Here is a 27018-nt window from a genome sequence, read left to right on the forward strand (position 1 = left end):
ATTAACCTAATAGGCGCAATGATGCTGATAACTACGGTGTAACTGTTTTCAAAAATGTTAACTATTTGCAAAGTTCTGAGCATTTTTCTAAATATGATAATGTGACTAATAGCCAAATAGGAGGTGACTTTCTTTTCACTGGATGGTGTAATGTTTTCTGTATGACGCTGTCCAATCAGCATACAGCTTCTCCCCCTTCCCTGCCCAGCAACACAGTGTACACATATAGTATACAGCTTCCATTCCAAACTGTTTATTAAACTGATGATATCTCTGGTTGTTTCACAGCTAGAACTGCGATCCTGGTGTCGTATGAAAGATTAGAATCTCATCTTTCATACGACACCAGAACCGCTGTTCTACTTTGTCCACCGGCCGAGATATTTATGTGATCCCCCTTCCCTCCAGCCTCAGTCTCTCACACTGTGTGAAGCAGCTTCATGCTGGAATGACAGCGTCAGAGGCTGTGAGGAGGCTCCACCTCAGGAGAATCGCTGCTGTTGACGTCCATTTATCAAGTATAGACTCATTTGCATATTTAGATAGAAGCTCATAACTTTTTAAATAATAAACGTTTTGGGACACAATTTTCACTAGCATTATCTGTGTGACAGCGCCTATTAGATTAGCTAGGGGATAGGGCATTACTAAACTAGTGACAGAGCCTCTTTAAAGTGGGTTAATGCAATCGGTGAGGATACATGATAAATGTAAAATACAGGAATACCCCTAATGTTTTGTATACCACTGAAGTTATTATACATTTGTCATAGAATTGCTTATTGAAATGTATGCCTTTAATCTACACTGCTATAAAATCAATGTCATCCTTTACGTATTAATGAGTAAATTATTCAAGTGGATGACATGACACATGAAAAGAGTTTAGTTTTCTATAAACAGGAATTTTTAACATTTAACATCTCTCTGTATCCATATCTCAACATATAATTAAACATCAATATCTAAAATAAGATCTAAAAATAAACTTCTCCAGTACTTAAAGAGACTCTGTCACCACATTATAAGTGTCCTATCTCCTATATAATGTGATCGGCGCTGTAATGTAGATGACAGTAATGCTTTTTATTTAAAAAAACGATCTGTTTTCACAAAGTTAGGAGCGATTTAAGTTTATGCTAATGAGCTTTCTTAATGGCCAAGTGGGCGTACTTTTACTTTCGACCAAGTGGGCGTTGTACAGAGGAGTGCATGACGCTGACCAATCAGCATCATGCACTCCGCTCCATTCATTTACACTGCACTAGCGATATAGATATATCGCTATGTGCAGCCTCATACACAAACCCTAACATTACTACAGTGTCCTGATAATGAATACACATGAAATCCAGCCTGGACGTCATGTGTACTCACAATCCTGACACTTCTGACTCTTTTTTGTGAGATTCCAGCAACGGATACGAAATCTCGCGAGATCTCGGAGCTAAACGAGATTTGGTTTCACTTGCCGGAATCTCACAAAAAAGATTCAGAAGTGTCAGGATTCTGAGTACACATGACGTCCAGGCTGGATTTCATGTGTATTCATTATCAGGACACTGTAGTAATGTTAGGGCTTGTGTATGAGGCTGCACATAGCGATATATCTATATCGCTAGTGCAGTGTAAATGAATGGAGAGAAGTGCATGATGCTGATTGGTCAGCGTCATGCACTCCTCTGTACAACGCCCACTTGGTCGAAAGTAAAAGTACGCCCACTTGGGCATTAAGAAAGCTCATTAGCATAAACTTAAATCGCTCCTAACTTTGTGAAAAAAGATCGTTTTTTTAAATAAAAAGCATTACTGTCACCTACATTACAGCGCCCATCTCCTTATGTAGGAGATAGGCCACTTATAATGTGGTGACAGAGTCTCTTTAAGTCTTCATGTGCAAATCATTAACACAAGGAATAATATAGTATGAACATACAGTAACAATATTTAAACCCAGATAAGTAGATTCTGCCAACAATAGAACAAAAGATTTGCTGCTATTTATGATATACAATTAAACAGAGCAAAAAGTGCCCCCTCCAAACATAAAATACTTTTTCCCTTTGTTTTACAAAATGTAAATTCGAAATTTAATATTGTTTATAAACATTATTACACATGCCTGTCTTTTTCCCTATTTTGGTCTTGCTGTGAACTTTTCGTCCAGAAGCGGTAGGGTCGCTTTTTTTCTGGGGCTTCCATATGTCTCTTGGAGAGTCAGCTGACTCGTGCAATAATTTCATTGGCTGTATACCTACACGGTTAACATACGTGCGGCTTTTCTGCACAGACTGAGGCTTAACATCATGAATGTGATTAACAAGGTGAAAACTTCCTCGACTCCTACAAAAAAAAATATCAGGAAAATAAAAGGATATTTACTTCATAATACATTTAGAGAAATATATATTTTTCTATTTTTAGTTTTATGAACGGTAAAGTGTACAAAAAGTAAAAGACACTGGCGATGAGAGGTCATAAAAATCCACAATTTGTATCATTGCTCCAAGTTATAGATCCTAAGGGTATGTGCACACGCAGCGTCCGATACGGCTGAAATTACGGAGCTGTTGTCAGGAGAAAACAGCTCCGTAATTTCAGACGTAATTGCTCGTCCTCGCATTTTGCGAGGCGCTATTGACGGCCGTAATTTAGAGCTGTTCTTCATTGAATTCAATGAAAAACGGCTCAAATTATGTCCAAAGAAGTGTCCTGCTCTTCTTTGATGAGGCAGTCAAACGACGACGCGTAAATTACAGGTCGTCGGCACAGTACGTGGGCAAACCCATTCAAATGAATGGGCAGATGTTTGCCGACGTATTGGAGCCGTATTTTCAGGCGTAAATCGAGGCATGATACGCCTCGTTTACGCCTGAAAATAGGTCGTGTGAACCCAGCCTCAGTTGTCAAGTTCCTAAGACATTCCTAAATTTCAAATGTTTTAGAGATAACTTAACCCAACGTTGTATAAGTATACTAAGCAAAACAGTACTCACTCCTGGATTCCCATTGCTCTCTCACAGGAGTCGTAACTTAGCAATATAGATACAATACCAAGCATGTATACAACAGTATTTTACATTTAGTAATGTAGGCAATGGATATGCAGCTGTGACAACTTCTCAATATTTTTTTTTCGTCAAAATTAGAGATGTTGCCATTCTTGAAAAAGAAGCAGTAAATGTCTATATTGGCACAGTGGATTTTAGAAATGTCAAAATACTATTTTATGTGGCTGAATAGATCAACTAAATATAAACAATAAGATATATAGAAGTAAATAGATGCATATGCTTGTTTTCTTCCAAATATGTCAAATAATTGCAACTCAACATGTTAATTGGAACAGTTATATTACTAGTCATATAAATCAGTGTAAGGCCCTGTTCACACTGAAATTTTGCAGGCGTAAAAATCTGCCTCAAAATTCCTTCAATAATTTTTGCAACATTTTTCGCCAAGAAACGCTGCGAAAACCGCTTTCTCTGCCTCCCATTGATGTCAATGGGAGGTCAGAGACAGAAACGCCTGAAGAAAGGGCATGATGCTTTTTTTTGCAAGCTTTTTTTTCTGCGGGGAAAAAAACGCCTCCGCCTCCCTTTGAAATCAATGGGAGGCAATTTCGGAAGTTATTCCACATAAAAAAATATGCCAACAAAAACTCAGTGTGAACAGGGCCTAAGGGTATATTCACACAGGGTGGAGGTGATAGAGCACAAAGTGCACTGATATCCTCAATAGATAAAACATACCAAAACCCCAGAAAACAGGCACAATGGCATGGATACATCTCCCTAAAGTGTGGACGTGATCTCTTCACCTGAATGTGATCTGTATGTTTGTGTTAACATATGCCATATAAATACAGAAAGCAATTTATCCTTAAAGGGGTTTTCCAAGATAGGCAAAAATCTGGCCAAGGGGGGAAAATGCCATAAAACAATAAAAGACCCATTACCCACCTGACAAATCACCCAGCATTCCAGCACAACTGCTCCGTTGCTTCCTGTGTTTCCCACCGATCTTTGTTGATGACATGCCCATGTGATTAATGCAGCCAATCACTGGCCTAAGCGGTACTGTGCCGTATACCGTTGAGGCCAGTGATTGGGTGCAGAGATCACATGGATATATGGACACGTCATTGCTGCAGCACTGTCAACAAAGAATGGCGGGAATCACCAGAGGTCTTTAACCATAAATCAAACCCCTTAAACAAGAAATTACTTATAGCAGAATTGTGCATGAGGGAAGGCAGGCTGTGCCCAATGTATGCCACATGAGAAAAGAAGGGCCAACCATAGACATTAGTTGGTATGCAATCCCACAAAAATGTTTTGGAACTGGCTACAAATATCTCATTTCTACGGCCAGCTTTATTCAATCCCTCAGACGGATGTAAGTTTGTATTTACACGCGCTGTTTTTGTGCCGTTTTTCTGACACTATATGCTATATTTTTTCCGCAAATAAACTGTGTGTAACTGCGCTAATTGCTGCAAAAAAAAATTCCATATAGACAGCAGGTGTAAATACACACTAGGGCTGTCCGTACATAAAGCGGTACCGTGTGCCGCATTTTTCATTTAGGTCTTGTACAGGTGCAAAGCATGGTTTCAACATGTTTTACCTGTCCTTGGGCAAAAATTGCATCGCAAAACCACAAGAACACATCTCCTACGTGTATCTTATTCTGTTAACCATATTTATGTTTGCTGATATTCAATGATACAAGTGATTACGTGATGTTGATAATGGACAATCAGAGTTCAGAAAAACACATGGAATAAATATACATACTGGCACTTGCTTTTCCGGTTAGCTTGAAAATGTACAACCTGATAGATCAAAAGAAGACATATAAAAAACATAATATTGCATGAACAATCTACATTAATATCAGGTCTTTATCATGGCTGAAAGGTAGATGGTTAGTGTCCAGCAATGAACTGTTCCTATGGAAAATCTCAATCGTTTTTCATTGCCATGGTTTTCCCTATTGAAGACAATGGAAAAAACTGTAGAGAATCGCCTTGTAATGTCCATGGCTGCGGGCCGTCAGCTCCAACCTCCCCCTGACAGCCGCAGCCACGAGTCGGCAAACGCTTGCCCCAGCCTCCTCCTCAGGAGACTCCAGCGCTCGCGTCCACTCACCTCAGCCACATCCCGTAGGGTGCGCACGCAGACTCGAGCCCGCTCTTAAAGGGGCAGCGCGCACTGGACATTCTGATGACCCTTGACCCGTGAGTACCCTGGACTATAAGAGGGGTCCAACCCCCTGCTTTTATGCCTGAGCGTTGTTGTTGTTCCCTATAATTTGTCTATGTGATGGCCTCCTAGTGTGTTCCTGTTCCTGTACCTGTTCCTGTTCCTTGCATTTCCATACCACCCTGGTCTAGCACTGTGTTGTGCCAAAGTCGCATCGTGCTGTTCCACGTCTGACCTGCTTCACCTCGTCTGACGTCTACCTGCTGCCTAGTCCAAGCCGAGCCGGCCTTGCTACTCTCCGAGCTGCCACAGGTACCCTATACGAACTATAGACATTGTTCTGCACCCTGTTGGCCAGCTGCCTTACCACCAAGGTCCAGTGGGTCCACAGACCCTTCATGACACACCTCTAATAGAGTGGCCTTGAAAACCACCCTTTTTTTTTTTTACTGAATATGTTTATAGCACGTCATAACCGACTGTTGGGGACCCCTATAACCAGTTGCCATTAAAGGGAAAACCTCTCTGTAAAAGTTTATTCTCCCAGCAGCTGCAAAGAGTTACATGGAACCCATTGAAATTCATGTACATCCATACATTAAAGAAACACTCCGTTGTTTTTCTATCATTAGATATTAGATACCTATCCCTCAATATATATACTCAGCGAGTATTACCTTATTTAGTTATTCCTTTCTATCTGAATTCTTCTCTTCAGTTGGGTCATGTGACCTCACTCTGACATGATAAAATCTACAGCAGTTAATGCAATTGAGAGTCAGCCTCTTCACTTCCTGATTTATGGTTATGGACTGTACCAAACAGATTCTCCACAGAGGGGAAACAGAAACTTATATTACTAACTGGTGATGAGCAGACATAACTGTCGCACAGTTATAAGTCAGGAGGATAAGATGCTACCTCCTTTATTATAACTGTATAATGACATTTGTTTCTTTATCCACTCTGTGGAGAACTTGTTTGGTACAGTCCGGAAATAACGGAAGTTAAGAGGCTGACTCTTATCTACATTAACTGCTGTAGATTTTATCAGCTCAGAGTGAGGTCACATGACCCAACTGAAGTGAAGAATTCAGATAGAAAGGAACAATTAAATAAGGTAATATTCGCTGAGTATATATATGAGTATATATATTGGGAGAGGGGATAGGTACCTAATGATAGAAAAAACTAAACAGAGTGCTTATTGAAATGAACATCTGCAGTCCTCCAGTGACAAGAGACACACTTCAGACATCAGGATCCAGGTGCAACAGCAACCTATGCATCCCCAATTGTATCCCTAGTATAGAAGTTTCTCATCTATTTACTGCATTTTAGGTCCTGTTCTTGCAATTTGTCACTAGAACTGTTATTCCGGTGACAGTAAAGTTCAAAACAAAGAAGAACGGGACAGCACTCCAGTGTCGGTAATATGTTTCCCATAAATCTTTATTAATAATTCATGTCACACAAAACACCACTGGTGTACATTAATACATTAGAAACAGGCAACTATTCGGGTGATAACCCTTCATCAGACTTAATTCATTGAACTGGTAGTTTTAGACCAGTGCTATAGTAAAGTTCACTGCAGGAAGAAATGTGAAGGAGACAGTACAGCAGATTTCTCTATGCTTTTTGGGATATTTTGTGTTAGTTTTCTGGAACTTCCTCTCTTTTTCTATAATATTTTTGCTTTAATACATGTTTGGTTACACTACTATGACTATTTTCAAAAACACCTCAATACTGTGCTATCTTATCACATATGCCCAGTATGCCTTTTGGTTGGCTATAATTGGGGCTTTTGGCTGTAACCTGCCTCCAATTTGGGGAACCTATTTTACTTCTCAAAGTATATATTTTGTCAAATACAGAACCTAACAATACTTAGTGGGGCAGATTTATTAATGTATTTACGCCAGTTTTCTCACATGAACACATTGAAAAGACATGGAGTTTGAGCCAAACAGCAAATTTTTGAAGCCCCTGCGCCACTTTTTCTGACACATGAACGTGTGTAGGAATAAGTGTGCGGAGCTACGCAATTGCATCCCAATAATCAAGCTTTTCTAACCTGCCATTGTTTAATCCTGCTATAGATTTATCAATAGGGGGTGCGCACTGGTAAACAGATGCATTGTTCGAACGAGCGGTGTGATGGTATTTAAAAATCTCCCACAGTGGGTACATATTCGCCCATTTTATAAAATATATTACACTAAGAGAAACATAAATTGTAATGTCTTACCATGGCATCCTCAGGATTAGGTTGACTGTTCTTGATCTGACGGTTTTGATAAAATTCCAATTGTTTTTCTGCAAGTTCCACTCTCTGAAGCAGGTTCTCGATAAATTGTTGAAGCCTCCGTTTCCCTCGGAACTCCTTTTCAGCAGCAGCTTCCAGAAAGTGATTTATAGTAACGACTTCCCTGTAAGGAATACAGTAAAAAGTGAAATATGTATAAAAAGCAAGTATTTATAGCAGGCCTATTGGGCCCCCCACTCACACACATAGGTTTATAGCTTTACATATAAAACAGCGCAAACTGTCACCCACTCTGTGGGGAAGGGTGGACCACGGCTAAAAGACTTTCTCTATGATGCAAGAAAGAAAGAGTGCGGACGTACAAGCAGGCAAGAGATATTTCTCAGATGCAGTGGTCAAATGGTCCAGTTTTTCTTCCAGACTGCAATATATCCAAAAAGAAGAGAACTCGCCAGTATCCACTTCAGTGCAATCATTTATTTCCGCCTCCACATATAACACCATGTATCGACGTGAACAGAGGTCTTTCTTAAGTGCGGGTCGATACATGGTGTTCTATGTAGAGCCTGAAAAAAAAATTGCACTGAAGTGGATGCTGGCAAATTTTCAACTTTTAAGACTTTCTCTATGAGTCTTGGCAGCAGTTAAACAGCTTTATTCATGAAAACACTGAATCAAATAATAGAAAATAATATATTTTGTCAGTGTTCTCCCTCCAGAATAAACACAGTTAAAGAAAGAACACTTTTTTTTTTTTTTTTAAATAAATGTCATGAAACAATTTTGTAACATATTTGATTTACCTGTTATTTATAGTTCATGGAGAACAGCATATGAAAAAACAAATGTACAAGATGGTGCAAAAAAACTGCAACACATCCTGCATAAAAAACGCATAAAGGTATGTCAATATAATAAGATAAAAAATTTGCGCTGACTGAATGCGCGGATGAAAAAACAAAGCCATTCCAAATTTATATGCAGTCTTTTCAGTGCAAATAATTTGCTACCAAAATAGGTCAAGTTGCACGAGCGGGAACTTACCTGATAATGGTGTACTGCACACATTGTCTACACAACACCGCTTTAGTGTCAATGAAGAGAAAAATCAAAGCACTATGGCATGGTAGTGACAATTTAAACACAACAAGTTTATTTACACCTCACTATTTGTTTATTGTCATGTCTCAATGAAAGTTACATTGGGGGGAAATAGGGTATTGCTAAAAGACAAATCTTTAAATATAAAAGGAATTGTTTCCCCTTTACCAACCATAGGACTCTCTCCTCAACAATCTGATATGTATAAGGGATACTTGACTCTTACTAGATGGAAGTTGTCGGGAGAAAAAAGTATGGGGCATGTCGGATTCTTAACATGCCCCGATCCTTTTTTTCCCACAGGAGATGAGCAACACCTTGAGGAATCTGGCAACGGCTTATTCCCCTCTCCCCATTGAAATAAACATTCCCCATTGTTCATGGGGATGTTGTGAAAAATAACAATGCCAGCCATATCGATACTAATTAGTCAGTAGCAAAATGTGATGCGGCCGACACTGCCATAATGAGTGGCGTCGCCAACCCTGAAGACACCCCCATGTACCACTCATTAGTGCAGCGCATCACATCATGCTGACAGTGCAGGAACAACAAGTGTCCGCGCACGATCAGTAGCGGGGCAATGGGTGTAATACATAGCCGCAGCCCCGCTCTAACGGCGGAGATCAGAGAAATACAATCAAAGCTGACCACAGTATTCAGGGGGATAATGAGAAGGGGAAGGGGGATACCTCTTTGAACGTGTCACAGGGAATCCCTGTGACACAACTGAGGGACATACCTTATATAGGCAGACAGCCCAGGGTCCATTGAAGGACCCCAGGGCTGTCTGACCATATTTCCTGTTGTTAGGGCATATATAGATATATACCGGTACATTCAAGTTTAAAAATAGAAAAGTAAAAAAAAATAAAGTAATGTTAAATTAAAAAAACGTTTGCAATAAACATTAAAGTAAGTCACGATACATAAAATATACACATATTTGGTATCATCGCGACTGTAATAACCTACACAACAAATTTATAAGTCACTTACAGTGTACTCTTTAAAAAAAAAAAAAAAAAAACGTCTTTCTTTCACTTATTAATGTGAGGCACGAGGGGTTATGAATTTAATACCTTCATGTGTCTCACATTAATAGTCATTAACCCCATCATGTACCTCACACATTAACCCAATGTTGTCCATTATGACTGTGAGAAACATGATGGGGTTAATTACTATTATTATGAGGCACATGGAGATTACAAATTCATCACACCATGTACCTCACATCAGAAAATGGAAGAACTTTTTTTTTTTATTATTGGCAAAGTATCATTTTGTTTCGAGAATCGCAATACTAGACAAAGTATTGGTATCGAAGTCCAAATTCTGGTATCGTGACAACCCTACTATACACACATATAAGACTCTGTATGCAGCTCCCCTGTTAATTCCTGATCTGTAGGGGAAGGGCTGTACTCCATCACTTCCATGAGACTGTAATACTGATATTTCTTCCATTCATTGCAGCCACCATAAAGCACACACCCTGCTGCGCACTTTTCAAATAATACAGAAAATAGTTGTGTATCTCTAATTAAGCTGCCCCCAGTACATACTTATTTTTATACTTAAATCAAATTAATAAAATTCAAACTAAATAAATGAAAAATTCCTTTTAAGAAATTTGGCTAGGGGAAAATATTTCCACTATAAAGTCTCTCTCATTTAGCCCCTTAACGTACCATGACAAAACTTTAAGGCCTTATTCACACGACAGGGTCCCGACCGAGTCCGAGTGTCGGACGATAAAATCGGCCGTTTTTCCCGGCCGGTTTGCATCCGTTTTGCATCCGTTCCGGGCCGGGCATATATGGACAGTGACATCAGGGGCAACTCCTGAAGGGGAATCCCAATGTGGCCAGTGATTCCATTTCAGGAAAAGCTCCTGTCGTCTGTCCATTTATGGACACTGAACGTTACTGGCTTCGCCTGGTGTGGAATCCCCGGTCACAGAGTGTTTGCGGATTCCGCTTCAGGAGTTTCCCCTGATGTCACTGTCCATATATGGACAGAGACATCAAGCGCTCTGTCCAGGAGCGGAATCCCCGAACGGCAGTAGCAGCCACAGCAGCTGCTAGCGGCGCCATCGGCCATGGGAGGTGTCGCCGCGCCGGGCCAGGGCGCTATTAAAACAAGCAGGAGAAGGGAGCCAGCGCAGTGCTGCCTTCCACCTGCTGTACACCCGGGCCCTGCCACACAGTACCCCTGTATACAGCACCCCCACATTGTAGAAACTTACCTCCAGCGTACAGCCATTCGTTCGAATGGCATAAACTCCTCCTCCTCACATGCACTCTGCGCTGTGAGGAGAACGCGAGCGACGGTAGACACGGCCGTCACTCGTGACACATTCCGGTGATGGCCGTGTATTACCCGGGCGGTTGGGTGAACGGCCGAAAATAGGACATGTCCCATTTTTTGACGGCCCGTCAAAATATCGGTCGTGTGAATAGCCCCATTAGGGGCTATTGTTCCTACTACAGCCGGGTGACAGCCGGGAAACCCTGTCTTGTGAATAAGGGCTAAGTATGCAACTGGAGAGCTTAATCTCTTGTTCGAACAATACATATAACAAATTTGATAGAACATGGTACCCCTGGACAGAATTTCAGAAACTGGACGATTATCGTAGCCTCTTGAGAGGCTCCTGACAGGGTTGGTAGGGCGAATAATATTGGAGGGGGTGTTTATTTTTAATTTTTATGTTGTTTGGGACCATGGAGGAGGAGGTGAGGGGAGGGATAGATGGGAAATTTAGCAACAGCCCCTTTCGCCATATCTCCCCCTTTCCTTCCCCCACATTTTATTATTTTTTTCTCTTTTTCCCGTCCTTTTTTTTTTGTGGGTTTGTTTGTTAGATTGCAACCGTTATGGTCAGTTGTAATATATAAAATATATATATATATATAAAAAAATAAATAGAGAGTTTAAAAAAAAAATGATCATGGATTGTCTTACATCGAGTCATCATGACGTACAATTACATCATGGTGATCACGCTGGCACAGGAGGTGGGCCTGTGCAATTACCGCGGGAGCCCAGCAGTGATTGGCAGCCGGGCTCCCACTGTAATGGCCGGGATTAGAGGACCCTCTGATATCTGACCATTTAACCCATATAAAGGGTTAATTTAAAGTGGCCATGTGTTTACTCCAACAGAAGAAGGGTTTAAACTGGGATTAAATGCTTAGATGTGTAGAAAAAGATAAGATTAGCCTACACACACTTTTAGCCCCCCCTGCTCACTTCCGTTATTTCCTTCAGGGTGCTGGCCGTTTTTTGACGGTTAGCACGCTGACCCATTTATTTCAATGGGGCCATGCACACTTCTGTTCTTTTGACGGTCCCGTTGTTCTGTTCCGACAAAAGTAGAGAATGTCCTACTTTGGTCCGAGATTCCGTGACTGTGGGGCCCATACAAGTCAATGGGTCCGTTAAAAAAACCAAAGGCACATGGAAGGCATTCGTGTGCCGTCCGTGTGTGACGGAGCCGTTGCCTAGCAACGGCCGGGCGGGCAGAAGTACACGGAGAGAGAGATATTGCACTGCACTAATCGGCAGCCCCTTCTCTCTACCCACCACTGATAGAGAGAAAAGGCTGCTGATCAGTCCTGGATAGAGAGAGAAGGGGCAGCGCTTTCAGGCAGAGAATCCACAGTGATAGAAAGAAAAAGCAGTTCATACGTACCACGGCCGTTGTCTTGGTGACACATCCCTCTTTTGACATCCAGTCCGACCTCCCTGGATGACGTGGCAGTCCATGTGACCGCTGCAGCCTGTGATTGGCTGCAGCAGTCACATGGGATGAAACGTCATCCCAGGAGGCCGGACTGGAGGAAGAAGCAGGGAATTCTGGGTAAGTATAAACGTTCTTTTTTTTTTTAGTTGGGGTTTTTGAAGGAAACATTAGAAATCTATATTGTGAGCGCCGCGCATCGTACTCACTGTCCAGCAGTAGTCACTGTCCAGGGTGCTGAAAGATTTACTGCCGATCAGTGCAGCCCCTTCTTTCTATCCAGCACTGATCGTAACTCTTTCAGCACCCTGGACAGTGACTACCGCTGGACAGTGAGTACCATGCGCGGCGCTCGGAAACTGAAACACGGAAGTGTACAAAGAGTACACACGGGAACCACACTGATCCAATCACGGACACACGGATCCGTCAAAAACGGCCATGATAACGGTGATGGAAGTGTGCATGAGGCCTTATATTCAGTACATTAAACAAATAAGTTTTTTCCATCTTTTAAAAGTAATCACTAATAATATTGGGTAACTTCTTAAAGTTATCATAAAATGCATAAGAAAGGTTCACCTTGTAACATTGTGCACATGTGCATTACAGTCCTATAGCTGTGAATATTGACAGGAGTCAGAAAACGAAGGGACCCAATGTTTGGCCCCTTTCGTTCAAGCGATCAGTTGAAGTCATAGGGCACAGACCCCCATTGATAACTGCTTCTGCCATGTACCTTTCACCTGCTTGTGCTAATAATGTCTTCAATTCCTTTAAAGGTAATGTGTCGCTAGAAATTTTTTTATTTTTTTTTCGTTAAACAGTTAGTGTATAAATGATTAAACATTGTTCTAATTTTTTTAATTTTTTCACGAGTCAGGAAATATTATAAATTAGATTCTAATTTATAAAATTTCCCAGTGCTGGTCACTAGAGGGAGCAATTCCCAAAATTGCAGCATTGGCATGTGGTAAAGCAACCACATTGCTTTATGCTGCAAAATTTGAGAAAACACACTCGCTCTAGTGAGCTCACAGAATCCTCCCTCCCTTATCCTGGCTAGTGCCTTGAAAAAGGAGGGGATTGAACGGTCAAAACTCCTACACTGTGTGTAGCCATTTTTTGAGCGAACACACAGTGTAGTAGGTTTACATACAGTAGTAAACACACACTAAAACACGTACATACACAGAAATAACTTACCTGCTCCTGCCGCCGCCGCTCCCTCTGGTCCGTCCGCTCTGTCTGCTCCCTCCGCTCTAAATGCTTGCATTAGAACACAAGTCCGGAAGCCGCGACCGGAAGTAGTAATCTTACTGTCCGGCCGCGGCTTCCGGTCCACAAGAAAATGGCGCCGGACGTTGCTCGGCCGAAGACCTTCCATTTAGACTGTGTGGGAGCGGCGCATGCGTCGTTCCCACACAGACTGCGTACAGCATAGTGAATGGAACGGGTCCCGTTCGCATTCACTATGGGGCTGTATGTGCCGTATTCCATGTCTGTATGTGTCGTTAATCGACACATAAAGAGATGAAAAAAAAAATGGCAGCCCCCATAGACAAGAAAAAGTTCAAAAATAAAAAAAGTTAAACACAAACACACAAATAAAACATTTTTTAATAAAACACTAAAAGCAAATTGATATAAAAAATTTTTTTTTCGCGACACCCTTCCTTTAAAACCATCCAAAAGTGTCCAGCTATTCTAAAATAATTTTCACTTTAATTTCTCTAGGTCTCTGCGGAAACACAATAAGTGTAATATAAACGGTAGTACAACTTTTGACTAGATCTTTTCAAATGCCAAATTTGTAACCCTACACTCATTTGCTGAAGCTGAAAGTTGTAGAAAATGTTTTTGTGCTTGAAGATTTAATCAGACTGGACAAAGAAGGCTACAAAAAATTTTCAGGGCTCTCTTGATTTAACGTGGCCACAGACAGATGCCTCACCAAAAATTACATAAGGATATGCAGGAAAAATGTGGCCGGGGCTGCTATGGACGTACTGGTAATTTTTTTTACCTGAAGTGGAAACAATCAATACACCTGTTAGGGATCTGCCAGGTACTACGTCTAGGTATACTCCTGGGATTAATCAATCCACACCTGAGGCCAGACCTGTTCGACTGACACCATCTCCCACCAACCAGGGTGGCAGGCTCAGGAGTGGGAGAGCCTATCGCGGCCTGGCCAGTCGGAGTTAGCTCCGCCCCCTGTCCTTTATTACCTGCCGTGTTCTCTTCCTCAGTGCTTGTAATTCTTCTGGATTCCTGGCCTCACTGCTGCTTGCTCCAGCCTGCTTCTGCCTTGCTGCAGTTCCGCTTAACCTGCTTTGCTTTGCCCCTGGCTTGCTTCCTTCTCCATGCTCACTTTGGTATACTCCACTTCATCCTGGTCCTACTACTCATTCACCGCTCCGTTTCCTCGCGGCGTTCCGTGGCTACTGCCCCTTCCCTTGCGTGTTCCCTGTTTGTTCTCCCGTGCACTTAGACAGCGTAGGGACCGCCGCCCAGTTGTACCCCGTCGCCTAGGGCGGGTCGTTGCAAGTAGGCAGGGACAGGGCGGTGGGTAGATTAGGGCTCACTTTCCCTTCACCTCCTTCCTGCCATTACATAATTACAAGCCCCTACCTAGTCTACCATTTCTCCTACGCTGACGCTATCATGGACCCCCTTGAGACCCTGACCCAGCAGATGCAGGGCCTCTCCCTACAGGTCCAGGCCCTGGCCCAGAGGGTCAACCAGGGTGACGCTGCCTTAGTAGTACCCCTCACCTCACCTCTAGAACCCGACCTCAAGTTACCTGACCGGTTCTCAGGGGACCGTAAGACGTTTCTCTCCTTCCGGGAGAGTTGCAGACTGTATTTCCGCCTAAAACCCCACTCCTCAGGTTCCGAGAACCAGCGGGTGGGTATCATCATATCCCGACTCCAGGAAGGGCCCCAAGAGTGGGCCTTCTCCTTGGCTCCTGACGCCCCTGAACTTTCCTCTGTTGATCGTTTTTTTCTCTGCCCTCTGACTCATTTACGACGAGACTGACAGGACTGCTTTAGCCGAGAGTCAGCTGGTGACCTTACGTCAGGGTAGGAGACCGGTTGAGGAATACTGTTCTGATTTTAGAAAGTGGTGCGTAGCTTCTCGGTGGAACGATCCGGCCCTAAGGTGCCAGTTTAGGTTAGGATTATCTGACGCCCTGAAGGATCTGCTGGTTAGCTACCCCTCTTCTGACTCCCTTGACCAGGTTATGGCCCTAGCAGTACGACTTGACCGACGTCTCAGGGAACGTCAGCTTGAACGCTTCAATGTGCTCCCCTCTGACTTTTCTGCGATCCCCCCCCGAGGTCCCGTCTCCTCGCCCCTCCACGGAGGACTCGGAGGTACCTATGCAACTCGGGGCCTCCATGTCCCCTCGACAACGTAGGGAGTTTCGCAGAATGAATGGTCTCTGCTTCTACTGTGGGGACAACAAGCATCTACTGAACACCTGTCCCAGGCGCAAGAATAAGAAGCCGGAAAACTTCAGCGCCTAAGTGATCATCGGGGAGGTCACTTGGGCGCACAGGTATTTCCCGTTAATGTGAAACGCAATAAAATTTTGCTTCCCTTTCAGGTCTCGTTTGCTGGCCGGTCTGCCACGGGCAGTGCTTTCGTGGATTCTGGCTCATCTGCTAATATCATGTCTGTGGAATTTGCTATGTCTCTAAAGATGCCTTTTATTGATTTACCTTATCCTATCCCTGTAGTAGGTATCGACTCAACTCCCCTTGCTAATGGTTATTTTACTCAGCATACTCCTGTTTTTGAACTCCTGGTTGGCTCCATGCATTTGGAGCAGTGCTCTGTACTGGTGATGCAGGGATTATCGTCTGATCTGGTATTAGGTCTTCCCTGGTTGCAGTTGCATAATCCCACGTTTGATTGGAATACTGGGGAGCTTACCAAATGGGGTAATGAATGTCTTATGTCATGTCTTTCTGTTAACTCTATTTCTCCCCGGGAGGAGGTAAACACGCTTCCTGAGTTGGTTCAGGACTTCGCCGATGTGTTTTCTAAGGAGGCCTCCGAGGTGTTGCCCCCCCATAGAGATTACGATTGCGCCATCGATTTGGTGCCTGGTGCCAAGCTTCCTAAGGGTAGGATATTTAATCTTTCATGTCCTGAACGTGAAGCTATGAGGGTATATATCCAAGAATGCCTGGCCAAGGGTTTGATTCGCCCCTCGACTTCTCCTGTAGGTGCTGGCTTCTTCTTCGTGGGGAAGAAGGATGGTGGTCTTAGGCCGTGCATTGATTATCGTAACCTGAATAAGGTCACCGTAAGGAACCAGTACCCACTTCCTTTGATTCCGGATCTTTTTAATCAGGTTCAGGGAGCCCAATGGTTTTCTAAGTTCGATCTACGGGGGGCATATAACCTTATCCGCATCAAAGAGGGGGATGAGTGGAAAACTGCGTTCAACACACCCGAGGGTCATTTCGAATACCTGGTCATGCCCTTTGGGTTGTGTAATGCCCCTGCTGTCTTCCAGAATTTTATTAATGAAATCCTGAGAGATTACCTGGGTAATTTTCTTGTTGTGTACCTTGATGACATACTGGTGTTTTCCAAGGACTGGTCCTCCCACGTGGAGCATGTCAGGAAGGTGCTCCAGGTCCTTCGGGAGAATAATCTGTTTGCTAAGACTGAAAAATGTGTCTTTGGGGTACAGGAGATACCATTTTTAGGGCAAATCCTCAATCCTCATGAATTCCGCATGGACCCTGCCAAGGTTCAGGCTGTGGCGGAATGGGTCCAACCTGCCTCCCTTAAGGAGTTACAGTGTTTTTTAGGGTTCGCCAACTATTACAGGAGATTTATTGCCAACTTCTCGGTCGTCGCTAAGCCTCTTACGGACCTTACTCGCAAGGGTGCTGATGTCCTCCATTGGCCCCCTTGAGACCCTCAAGAAGTGCTTTATCTCGGCCCCCGTGCTGATTCAGCCCAACCAAGAGGAGCCATTTATTGTGGAGGTTGACGCATCCGAGGTGGGAGTGGGGGCCGTCTTGTCCCAGGGTACCAGCTCCCTCACCCATCTCCGCCCCTGTGCTTACTTCTCTAGGAAGTTTTCGCCCACGGAGAGTAACTATGATATTGGCAACCGCGAACTTCTAGCCATTAAATGGGCTTTTGAAGAGTGGCGGCACTTCCTGGAGGGGGCCAGACACCAGGTAACGGTCCTTACGGATCACAAGAATCTGGTTTTCCTAGAATCGGCCCGGAGGCTTAATCCTAGACAAGCTCGGTGGGCACTATTCTTTACCAGATTTAATTTCTTGGTTACCTATAGGGCTGGGTCCGAGAATATTAAGGCTGATGCCCTGTCACGTAGTTTCATGGCCAATCCTCCTTCCGAGAAGGATCCTGCTTGTATTCTACCCCCTGGTATAATCGTTTCTGCCACGGATTCTGATTTAGCTTCTGATATCGCGGCTGATCAGGGTGCAGCTCCCGGGAACGTCCCTGGGGACAAACTGTTTGTTCCCCTGCAATACCGACTAAGGGTACTCAGGGAAAACCATGACTCCGCTCTATCTGGTCATCCTGGCATCTTGGGCACCAAACACCTCATTACCAGAAACTATTGGTGGCCTGGGTTGCCTAAAGACGTTAGGGCTTACGTCGCCGCTTGTGAGGTTTGCGCTAGGTCCAAAACCCCTAGGTCCCGACCTGCGGGCCTACTACGTTCCTTGCCCATTCCCCAGAGACCTTGGACCCATATCTCCATGGATTTTATCACCGATTTGCCTCCATCTCAGGGCAAGTCGGTGGTTTGGGTGGTAGTAGACCGCTTCAGCAAGATGTGCCACTTTGTGCCCCTTAAGAAGCTACCTAACGCCAAGACGTTAGCTTCTTTGTTTGTGAAACACATCCTGCGTCTCCATGGGGCCCCAGTCAATATCGTTTCTGACAGAGGGGTACGATTTGTTTCCTTATTTTGGAGAGCTTTTTGTAAAAAGTTGGAGATTGATCTGACCTTCTCCTCCACCTTCCATCCCGGAACTAATGGCCAAACGGAAAGGACTAACCAATCCCTGGAACAATATTTAAGGTGTTTCATCTCTGTCAATTCGATTGGGTCTCATTCCTTGCTGAATTTTCCCTGAATAACCGGGTCAGTAACTCGTCAGGGGTCTCCCCGTTTTTCTGTAATTTCGGGTTTAACCCAAGGTTCTCCTCCGTTTCCCCTGGTTGTTCCAATAATCCTGAGGTAGAGGATGTTCATCGGGAACTGTGCACTGTCTGGGCCCAGGTTCAGAAGAACCTAGAGGCGTCCCAGAGCGCACAAAAGATTCAGGCGGATAGTAGACGTTCTGCTAACCCCCGGTTTGTCGTCGGGGATTTGGTCTGGTTGTCGTCCAGGAACTTGCGCCTTAAGGTCCCGTCCAGGAAGTTTGCTCCCCGATTTATTGGACCTTATAAGATCATTGAAGTCCTCAACCCCGTATCCTTCCGTCTGGAGCTGCCCCCATCCTTTCGCATACATGACGTCTTCCAGTCCTCCCTCCTTAAACGCTGCTCCCCGTCCTGGTCCCCCTCGAGGAAACCTCCTGTTCCCGTTCTCACCCCTGAGGGGGTGGAATTCGAGGTGGCCAAGATTATGGACAGTAGGATGGTCCAGGGCTCCCTCCAGTACCTGGTCCATTGGAGAGGATACGGGCCGGAGGAGAGGACTTGGGTACCTGCCCGTGATGTTCACGCTGGGGTATTGTTCAGGAGGTTCCACCTTCTCTTCCCTACTAAACCGGGTCCTCTTAGTAAGGGTCCGGTAGCCCCTCATAAAAGGGGGAGTACTGTTAGGGATCTGCCAGGTACTACGTCTAGGTATACTCCTGGGATTAATCAATCCACACCTGAGGCCAGACCTGTTCGACTGACACCATCTCCCACCAACCAGGGTGGCAGGCTCAGGAGTGGGAGAGCCTATCGCGGCCTGGCCAGTCGGAGTTAGCTCCGCCCCCTGTCCTTTATTACCTGCCGTGTTCTCTTCCTCAGTGCTTGTAATTCTTCTGGATTGCTGGCCTCACTGCTGCTTGCTCCAGCCTGCTTCTGCCGTGCTTCTGCCTTGCTGCAGTTCCGCTTAACCTGCTTTGCTTTGCCCCTGGCTTGCTTCCTTCTCCGTGCTCACTTTGGTATACTCCACTTCATCCTGGTCCTACTACTCATTCGCCGCTCCGTTTCCTCGCGGCGTTCCGTGGCTACTGCCCCTTCCCTTGCGTGTTCCCTGTTTGTTCTCCCGTGCACTTAGACAGCGTAGGGACCGCCGCCCAGTTGTACCCCGTCGCCTAGGGCGGGTCATTGCAAGTAGGCAGGGACAGGGCGGTGGGTAGATTAGGGCTCACTTTCCCTTCACCTCCTTCCTGCCATTACAACACCTGTCACTAGGTCATATAAATTGAACAGGTTTAGTGACCTGAATAGCGCTGTCTCCCTGATTCCAGAGCTGGGTTTTTTTCCTAGCCCCCGCACCATTGCAGAGATATGGCCCACTGTTGTGTTGGCTCCATATATGCTAATTTTCTGTAGTCAATGGGGTGGGGCTAGCTCCCCAGACTCTGATGCTGACCAATCAGCGCAAGGCAGCTTGAGGGTAGTTCACACCCTGTTGGCTAACTACAGCAAATTAGCATACAGGGAGCCAACACAACAGTGGGCTATATCTCTGGAATGTGGGGGTCCAGGAAAAAAAAAACAGTGCTGGAATCAGGGAGACGGCGCTATTCAGGTCAGTATTCCAAATCAACTTATATGACCTTGTGACAAGTCCTCTTTAACCAAGTAGCCCTGATACTATGATCAGCAAATAAAATGAGGACACAAAAAGAACTCACTTTAATAAAGAAATCAAAGCAAAAACTGCTTCTATATGTCTCCTAGGAGTCATCAAATTTGCTTCCCTGCCCTTCTCCCCCCTCCAGTGCTAGCGCATGTGTTTTGAAAAACAAGGAGGCAGGGCTTAGTCTGCGGTAACTCCGGCCTGTAGGGAACTTGCTTCAGCAAAAACTGCAATGGAGACCAGGCATGGAAGCTAGGCCACACGCCCTTAGCAGATCCATAGCAGTAGATAGAAGAGACCAGGATAATATGGACCTATATGTTCTCTGCCAGAATCCTAGATTTATTATTTTTTTTAATTCCCTCAATCATTGCTAGATATTATTTCCCTTTAAATATGTAAATATGAATATATGATTAGAAATTTATGAAAATATAATATCCTACAAAGAAAGAAGTAGTTGAAATAAAGGCATAATTGCTATATTATAGTAGATAATAACTTACTCCTCCTTCCTTTGAAGCTCCTGCTCAGATTCTGTAAGTCGCTGACGAAGAATTGCGATCAACTCCACAGCCACATCCACTTGCCGGCTGAGCGCTCGTTCTCTGCGTTGCACTTCTTGCTTCATCTGGGATAGTTGTAGAAAGGCTGCACGTACCTCCAGCAGTTCAGACGTTTTTTGGCAAAGTTCCTTATTGAGATTATCAATTTTCTTTTCTATGTTCTTATCAACATTTTCAGTAAGTTGATTTAGCACTGACTTTTCTTGTGGATCAAGCTGAAACTTAGTACTTGTCATGGGATATCCAATGATATAATGATTTTTTGTAGAATTGTCTGGTAAGGAGCTTTTAACAAGAGGGGAACGCTTGTCTGATAGGATCTGTATAGGACTACTAGCTTTCCTGCTCTCATTTTTCATGTCACAATAAGTTGATGATGAGCTTTTTTGATTGAGCGCTTCGTCAATAGATTCCATCTGCTTTCCATTGAACGGTTCTGTTGAGTTTTCCAGGTCAGCCTCTTTCAGTGAACAAAAAACCCCTGATTTTCCCCAAAAATACCGTTCATCATAAGTGTGCATATAGTCTAGATGTGCCCTCAAAGAGGATAAGCTTCTGAAACGTGCATTTTCACCACATTGTGGGCAGCGAAAAGGCTTATATAAGTTACCATTTCTTACGGAGTCCTGCCATGGGGACCTGCCTGGTTCAGAGGTTTTCTGTTGCATTACACCAGTCAAACTGTAATATATAAAATAAGAGATATCAATATATTTAAAACATGCACTGCTTCTAAAATAATCTCTTAAAGGACCTCAGTCTCAATAAAACAATAATTAAATGAACGTATAGCCAAAATATAGCGTGGACAATATGCAAATAAGAAAAAAAGCCCGGTCAATCAGAAACGTTAATACTTATGTAATTCTCCTTAAACTTCTTTCTTCAAAAAAGGTTATGGAGCAGGGAAGTCTTGTATATTTGTGCATCTAATAGATATTGATTGTCCCAATGACAGATTATCCTTAATAATGTGCTAGTTCAGTTTCAGACAGCTGCATGTTAATTTCTGTAGTACAGCAGAAAGACCCGGACCCGCATGGTTCAACTAAAAAAGAGATAGATTATCATGGGGATCCAGGTCTTGTAATACGTAAGTTAAAATACAAACGTATTATGTCAGTCTGAAACAGAACTTATTCATATAGGCTATGGTATGTGTGGGGATCTGAATATAGCATGGCAACTAGTGGAGATTATATTCCCGTTGTTTGTACTGATTGGTACATTTGATACATACCTCGCTGCATTTCTGTCAGAGAGGGGAAGCTTGCCACAAGTCCAAAGGCGCTGGAGCAGGGATTTCTTGGTATTTAATTGATTTCTTTCTTGGTTTTGAAGTAAGCAAGAATGAGACTGGCAAGTGACTTTTTATATCTACCTCCTGGACTTTTTTTGCTCCCTGTAGGGAACCAGTTCACTAATTGTTTAAATTTGAAGGGGTTTTCCTTTTCAGCAATTAAAGAAAATGTGTAATCCAAAAAATTGCCTATTGTTTAAATCAAATTTTTATGTTTAACATTATTTATTTTTTTAAATGTTGGGTTATTTTTTTTTTTCTCTATGTCATTATCTATATTAAAAAATAATACTAAAATCTTGCAGTCTTCACTCTGGCCACTAAGCCGCACAATAGACTGACACTTTCGGTTCTGTAGAGATCACCGCAGTGCTCTAAAATGTCCTGGTAGACGGCTGCGATGACTATAGACTTGATATAACACAGTTGACCAACACTGTTGCTCAGTGGTCCAAAGACCCTGTTTTCAGATGAAAGTAAATTTTGTATTTCACTTGGAAATCAAGGTCCCAGAGTCTGGAGGAAGAGTGGAGAGGCATCAATCCAAGTTGCTTGCGGTCCAGTGTGAAGTTTCCACAGTCAGTGATGGTTTGGGGAGCCATGTCATCTGCTGGTGTTGGTCCACTGTGTTATATCAAGTCCAGAGTCAACACAGCCGTCTACCAGGAAATTTTCGAGCACTTCATGCTTCCCTGTGCTGACAAGCTTTATGGAGATGCCGATTTCATTTTCCTGCAGGACTCGGCACCTGCCCACACTGCCAAAAGTACCAATACCCGGTTTAATAACCACAGTATCACTGCGCTTGATTAGAGAGCAAACTCGCCTGACCTAAACCCCATAGAGAATCTATGGGGTATTGTCAAGAGGAAGATGAGACACCAGACCCAACAATGCAGACAAGCTGAAGGCCGCTATCAAAGCAACCTGGGCTTCCATAACACCTCAGCAGTGCCACAGGCTGATCACCTCCATGCCACGCCGCATTAATAACACCTCAGCAGTGCCACAAGCTGATCGCCTCCATGCCACGCCGCATTGATGCAGTAATTCATGCAAAAGGAGCCCCGAGCAAGTATTGAGGGCATATACTTTATATACTTTTCAGTAGGCCAACGTTTCGGTATTAAAAATCATCTTTTAAATTGGGTTTATATAATGGTTTATAACCATGTACAGAAAATAGAATAAAAAAAAATAAAAACAGATCAGAAAAAAAGATTATGTTTCACTATCTGGTATAAATATAGGTGACACATTCACTTTAAAGGGAACCTGTCACCAGCATTTTAGCTATAAAGCCAGCAATACCTGGTGAAAGTGGGTGAAAAATCATTGTCATCTAAGCTATAAATATGTTCTAAGTAAGTTCTGTAACTTTAGTATTCCGTTTTTCAGTGGTCCCACGCCGTATGCAAATTAGCAGAAAAGAGTCAAATCTTCAACTGAAAAGAGTCAGGTTTTCATTCCTCCAGCATCTGAGTGGACTCCACCTCCTTCTTTTTGATTGACAACTCCTTAGCCAGTCAGGGCTGGACAGGTGGTGGCAGTGGGCGTGGTTAAGAAGCTGCATCCCAGAGGGAAAAATAATTACCATAAAAGGCGGGAAAATTTTAAACGACGATATTTACAGACAGAGGAGGACTTCAGGAAAGAAGAGAATAGGAACGAACTCTGGACAGCTGCGGCCATTGAGGGGTCAGGCGAGTTTAACAGGTAAGATGTTGATGACAGGATCCCTTTAAGCACAATTATTGTATAATGATAAGTTAAGTCATTTTGTAATGAACTTTGTGTATCAATTTCTCATGGTTTTCAATATCTCAGCTTAGAGTCATTAAAGGGTTTTTCCCATGAGAAACATTTATGACATATCCACAGGATATGTCATGAATGTCAGATAGATGTGGGTCCCACCTCTGTGACCCGCACCTATGTCTGTTCTCGCTGCCTCTCGCCACTTTCTGGCTATATGGTCGGGAGTTATGAAAACAGTGTATCTTGCTGAGCTACGCTGTTTTCGTAAGTCCCATAGAACTGAATGGTAGTTACGGAAACAGTGTAGCTCGCAATGCTACGCTGCTTCCGTAACTGCCATTTATTACTATGGGAGTTACGCTGTTTTCGTAACTCCCAACCACATAGCCAGAAAGTGGCCGGGAGGCAGCGAGAACAGACAGGTAGAACGGGGTTTAGGGGGCCCCGTTCTAGAGATAGGTGTGGGTCCCAGAGGTGGGACCCGCATCTATCTAACATTTATGGCATATCCTGTAGACATGTCATAAATGTCTGTGATGGGAACCTTTATTGTTTAATTCCAGAGGATACATTTCTGTCCAGGTAATGTGATGCTCACACAGGTGCACGGCTCATTACAAGGGAGACTGATATACAAGCTGTGCACCTATGTGAGAATTCTAGATCAGGACAGATTTTTATCCTCTGATTGTAAACAATAAAAGTTCCTATTCAATGACTCTAAGGCTAAGTTCACATTACCGTTACTATCAGTTTAACTCTCTTCCGTCAGAGGAAGAGAGGATCGATACTAACGGGAAGCAACGGTTCCGTTAGAATTACCATTGATGTCAATGGTAATTCTTTTGTATCAGTTGCTTTCCGTTTGTCTCCGTTCACTAGGTTTCCGTTTTTTTGAACAGATACAAAAGTGCAGTCTGCAGAACTTTTGTTTCTGTTCAAAAAAACGAAAACCTAGCGAACGGAGACAAACGGAAAGCAACTGATACAAAAGAATCACCATTGAAAACCATGGTAATTCTAACGGAACCGTCGCTTTCCGTTTAATGTATCGATCCTCTCTTCCTGATGGAAGAAAGGTAAACGTATAGTAACACTAGTGTGAAAGAAGCCTTAGCTGAGAATCTTAAAACGTATAATTTCTAATTAAATATACAACAAAATAATGTACAAAATTTTCCACAAAATTACATAATTTTTAATCCTCTGGATTATTTGATGATTGCTAACAGGGATCTTGGAAAAATATGAGGGATTGATAAACAAAGAATATTAGACAATTTGATATCTTTTGAATACACAATAAATAAGCTGTATTTAATGAAATTGAAAAAAATAAATAAATACAAGGAATCTTTCCAAACGGTAATGGTAATGTCATGATACATAATATCACCGCTATCCTCAATAAGTCTGTAAAGCATTGCTAGTTTTATAAATATGTGCACACATATAATATTTATACATCGCCAATAGATTCTGCAGTTCTTTACAATCAGAAATACAGACACACATATAATGATAATAACAAACAAGAATACACAGTGCAGAACATTCCCACTTGGAGATTTGTAACCATGCAACCAGAACTGTCAGTAGGTAATGCATTCATCATAGACACACGAAGGATTAACCACGTAAGGTTCAGAACGCCTAATGCATAGAATGTGTGGAATAATATATTGCAATCTTATACATTTTGCGGCTGTGTAACGAGAGCTGCCATGGCTGTCTTCAGCTATATACTTTGAATTAATCTGGTTAATCTACAAGAAGACAGCCTCATTTGAGCTGTTATTGTAGATCTATGGTGGATGCTGGCAGACAGGCAGGCAGGGGTTAAAGGACGGTAGAGTTTACCATCATTACCCTGCCTGCATCCCTAATCACAGCAGGGCAACGCACACCTACCTGACTTGTTGCTGATGCTGGAGAAAAAGCCTTATTTTTCAGCAGGGCCGTAAATCAGAGCATGGCTGACACTGGTACATGGCAGAGCTGTAGGAATGCTGGGCATCCAGCATCATACTATTCAGTTTCTAAAGTTGCCATGTAAGCTGTGCCCTAATTGGTCACTGAGCAATTCCATCTGATTGGGCAACGCAATTCTCCAGCCTGTTTGCTGGATCCTTATGGAAGATTATGTCACCTTGTAACAAAGCTTTAGGGGATGTTCTGCTGTTTTATTTGACACTTGACGAGCTATTTTAGCCTCATGCAGCAAATTACGCAGCTGATACATCTTTGCTGAATACAGTTCTGTCTAGATGTCTCCACAGTCAAGGTGTTAGATGTGTTTGTATTTCCATCTGATGCCATTTGTGCTGTGGCATTGCCCTGAAAGATTTTTTTTTTTATTTCTTGTTAACCCATTAGATCTTAGTAAAAATTAAGAGTGCTTAAAAAGAGACAAGATGCATAAAATTGTCTGGTTCATCATTGTCCATTATCACAAGATAATAATTTACAGCATGAATTTTAATACCTATTATCCAAATGATCATGAATATAAGGGTTTTAAAGAATATTACTGTATAATAAAAAGTACTGCAATTTTCTAATACACTTTGTTTCAATTTCTCACCATTTTGAAGATCTCTGTTTGCTACCAATAAATGGAAACCTTATTTATATCTTACTCATACATACCTGATTTGGCATAACTGAGATGTGGATACATCAACAGCAGAAAAATTCTATTTTCTGTCCTGATAGTTTGCTAAGGCTGCATTTACCCCATTCACTTACATTCCACTGAACTTTGCGGAATTTCGGAGCAGATTCTGCAAACGAAACTTTGCAACAAATACTCAATGTGTGAACATAGCCTTAACCCCGTAACGACATACCACATATATGTAAGTGGCAGCCGTTAAAAGGGTTGTCCACTACCAGATAACCTTTCCACCGGATAGGTTAACACTATATGATTGGTGGGGTACCCCACACCGATCAGCTGCTCCAGCTGCCTCCGGGCACTGGACATCCATACCGAAAGCAAATGGCTTCGGCCACGTAATAGCGGTCGAGCTGCAGTACTGCAGCTCTGCAGGACGCCCGCTATGCAATGTACGGAGCCATCTGCTTCCGGCTCCGTACATTGCATACTGTGCAATGACATACGGTGCCCGCAGGCAGACGGAGCAGCTGATCGGTGTGGGGTCCAGGTATTGGACCCGCACCGATGATATACTGATGACCTACCCAGTGGATAGGTCATCAGTTGTCCGGTAGTGGACAACCCCTTTAA

General features: G+C 43.2%; 1 protein-coding gene across 1 annotated transcript; it reads right to left on the reverse strand.

Moving 5' to 3' along the window:
* Window positions 1-1872: 1872 nt before the first annotated feature.
* On the reverse strand, window positions 1873-25790 carry ZNF365 (zinc finger protein 365). Its single transcript, XM_075842435.1, has 5 exons — window positions 25680-25790; window positions 20651-21391; window positions 7462-7642; window positions 4800-4837; window positions 1873-2343 (listed from the first exon to the last, which is right to left on the reverse strand). Exons 2-5 carry the CDS (start codon window positions 21376-21378, stop codon window positions 2091-2093), a joined length of 1200 nt encoding a protein of 399 aa, XP_075698550.1. The 5' UTR covers window positions 21379-21391; window positions 25680-25790; the 3' UTR covers window positions 1873-2090.
* Window positions 25791-27018: the final 1228 nt, after the last annotated feature.

This window comes from Rhinoderma darwinii, chromosome 11 (assembly GCF_050947455.1).
Source record: "Rhinoderma darwinii isolate aRhiDar2 chromosome 11, aRhiDar2.hap1, whole genome shotgun sequence".
Classification (NCBI taxonomy): Eukaryota; Metazoa; Chordata; class Amphibia; order Anura; family Rhinodermatidae; genus Rhinoderma; species Rhinoderma darwinii.

Bases quoted from the DNA above. Each gene is read 5' to 3' on its own strand.
- ZNF365 (XM_075842435.1), bottom strand. From the start codon at position 21,378: ATGCAACAGAAAACCTCTGAACCAGGCAGGTCCCCATGGCAGGACTCC. The intron at 7,643-20,650 runs GTAAGTTATTAT...TATTCCTTACAG, and splicing joins GAGCTTCAAAGGAAGGAGGA to GGAAGTCGTTACTATAAATC. The intron at 4,838-7,461 runs GTAAGACATTAC...TTGATCTATCAG, and splicing joins CTAATCCTGAGGATGCCATG to GTTGTACATTTTCAAGCTAA.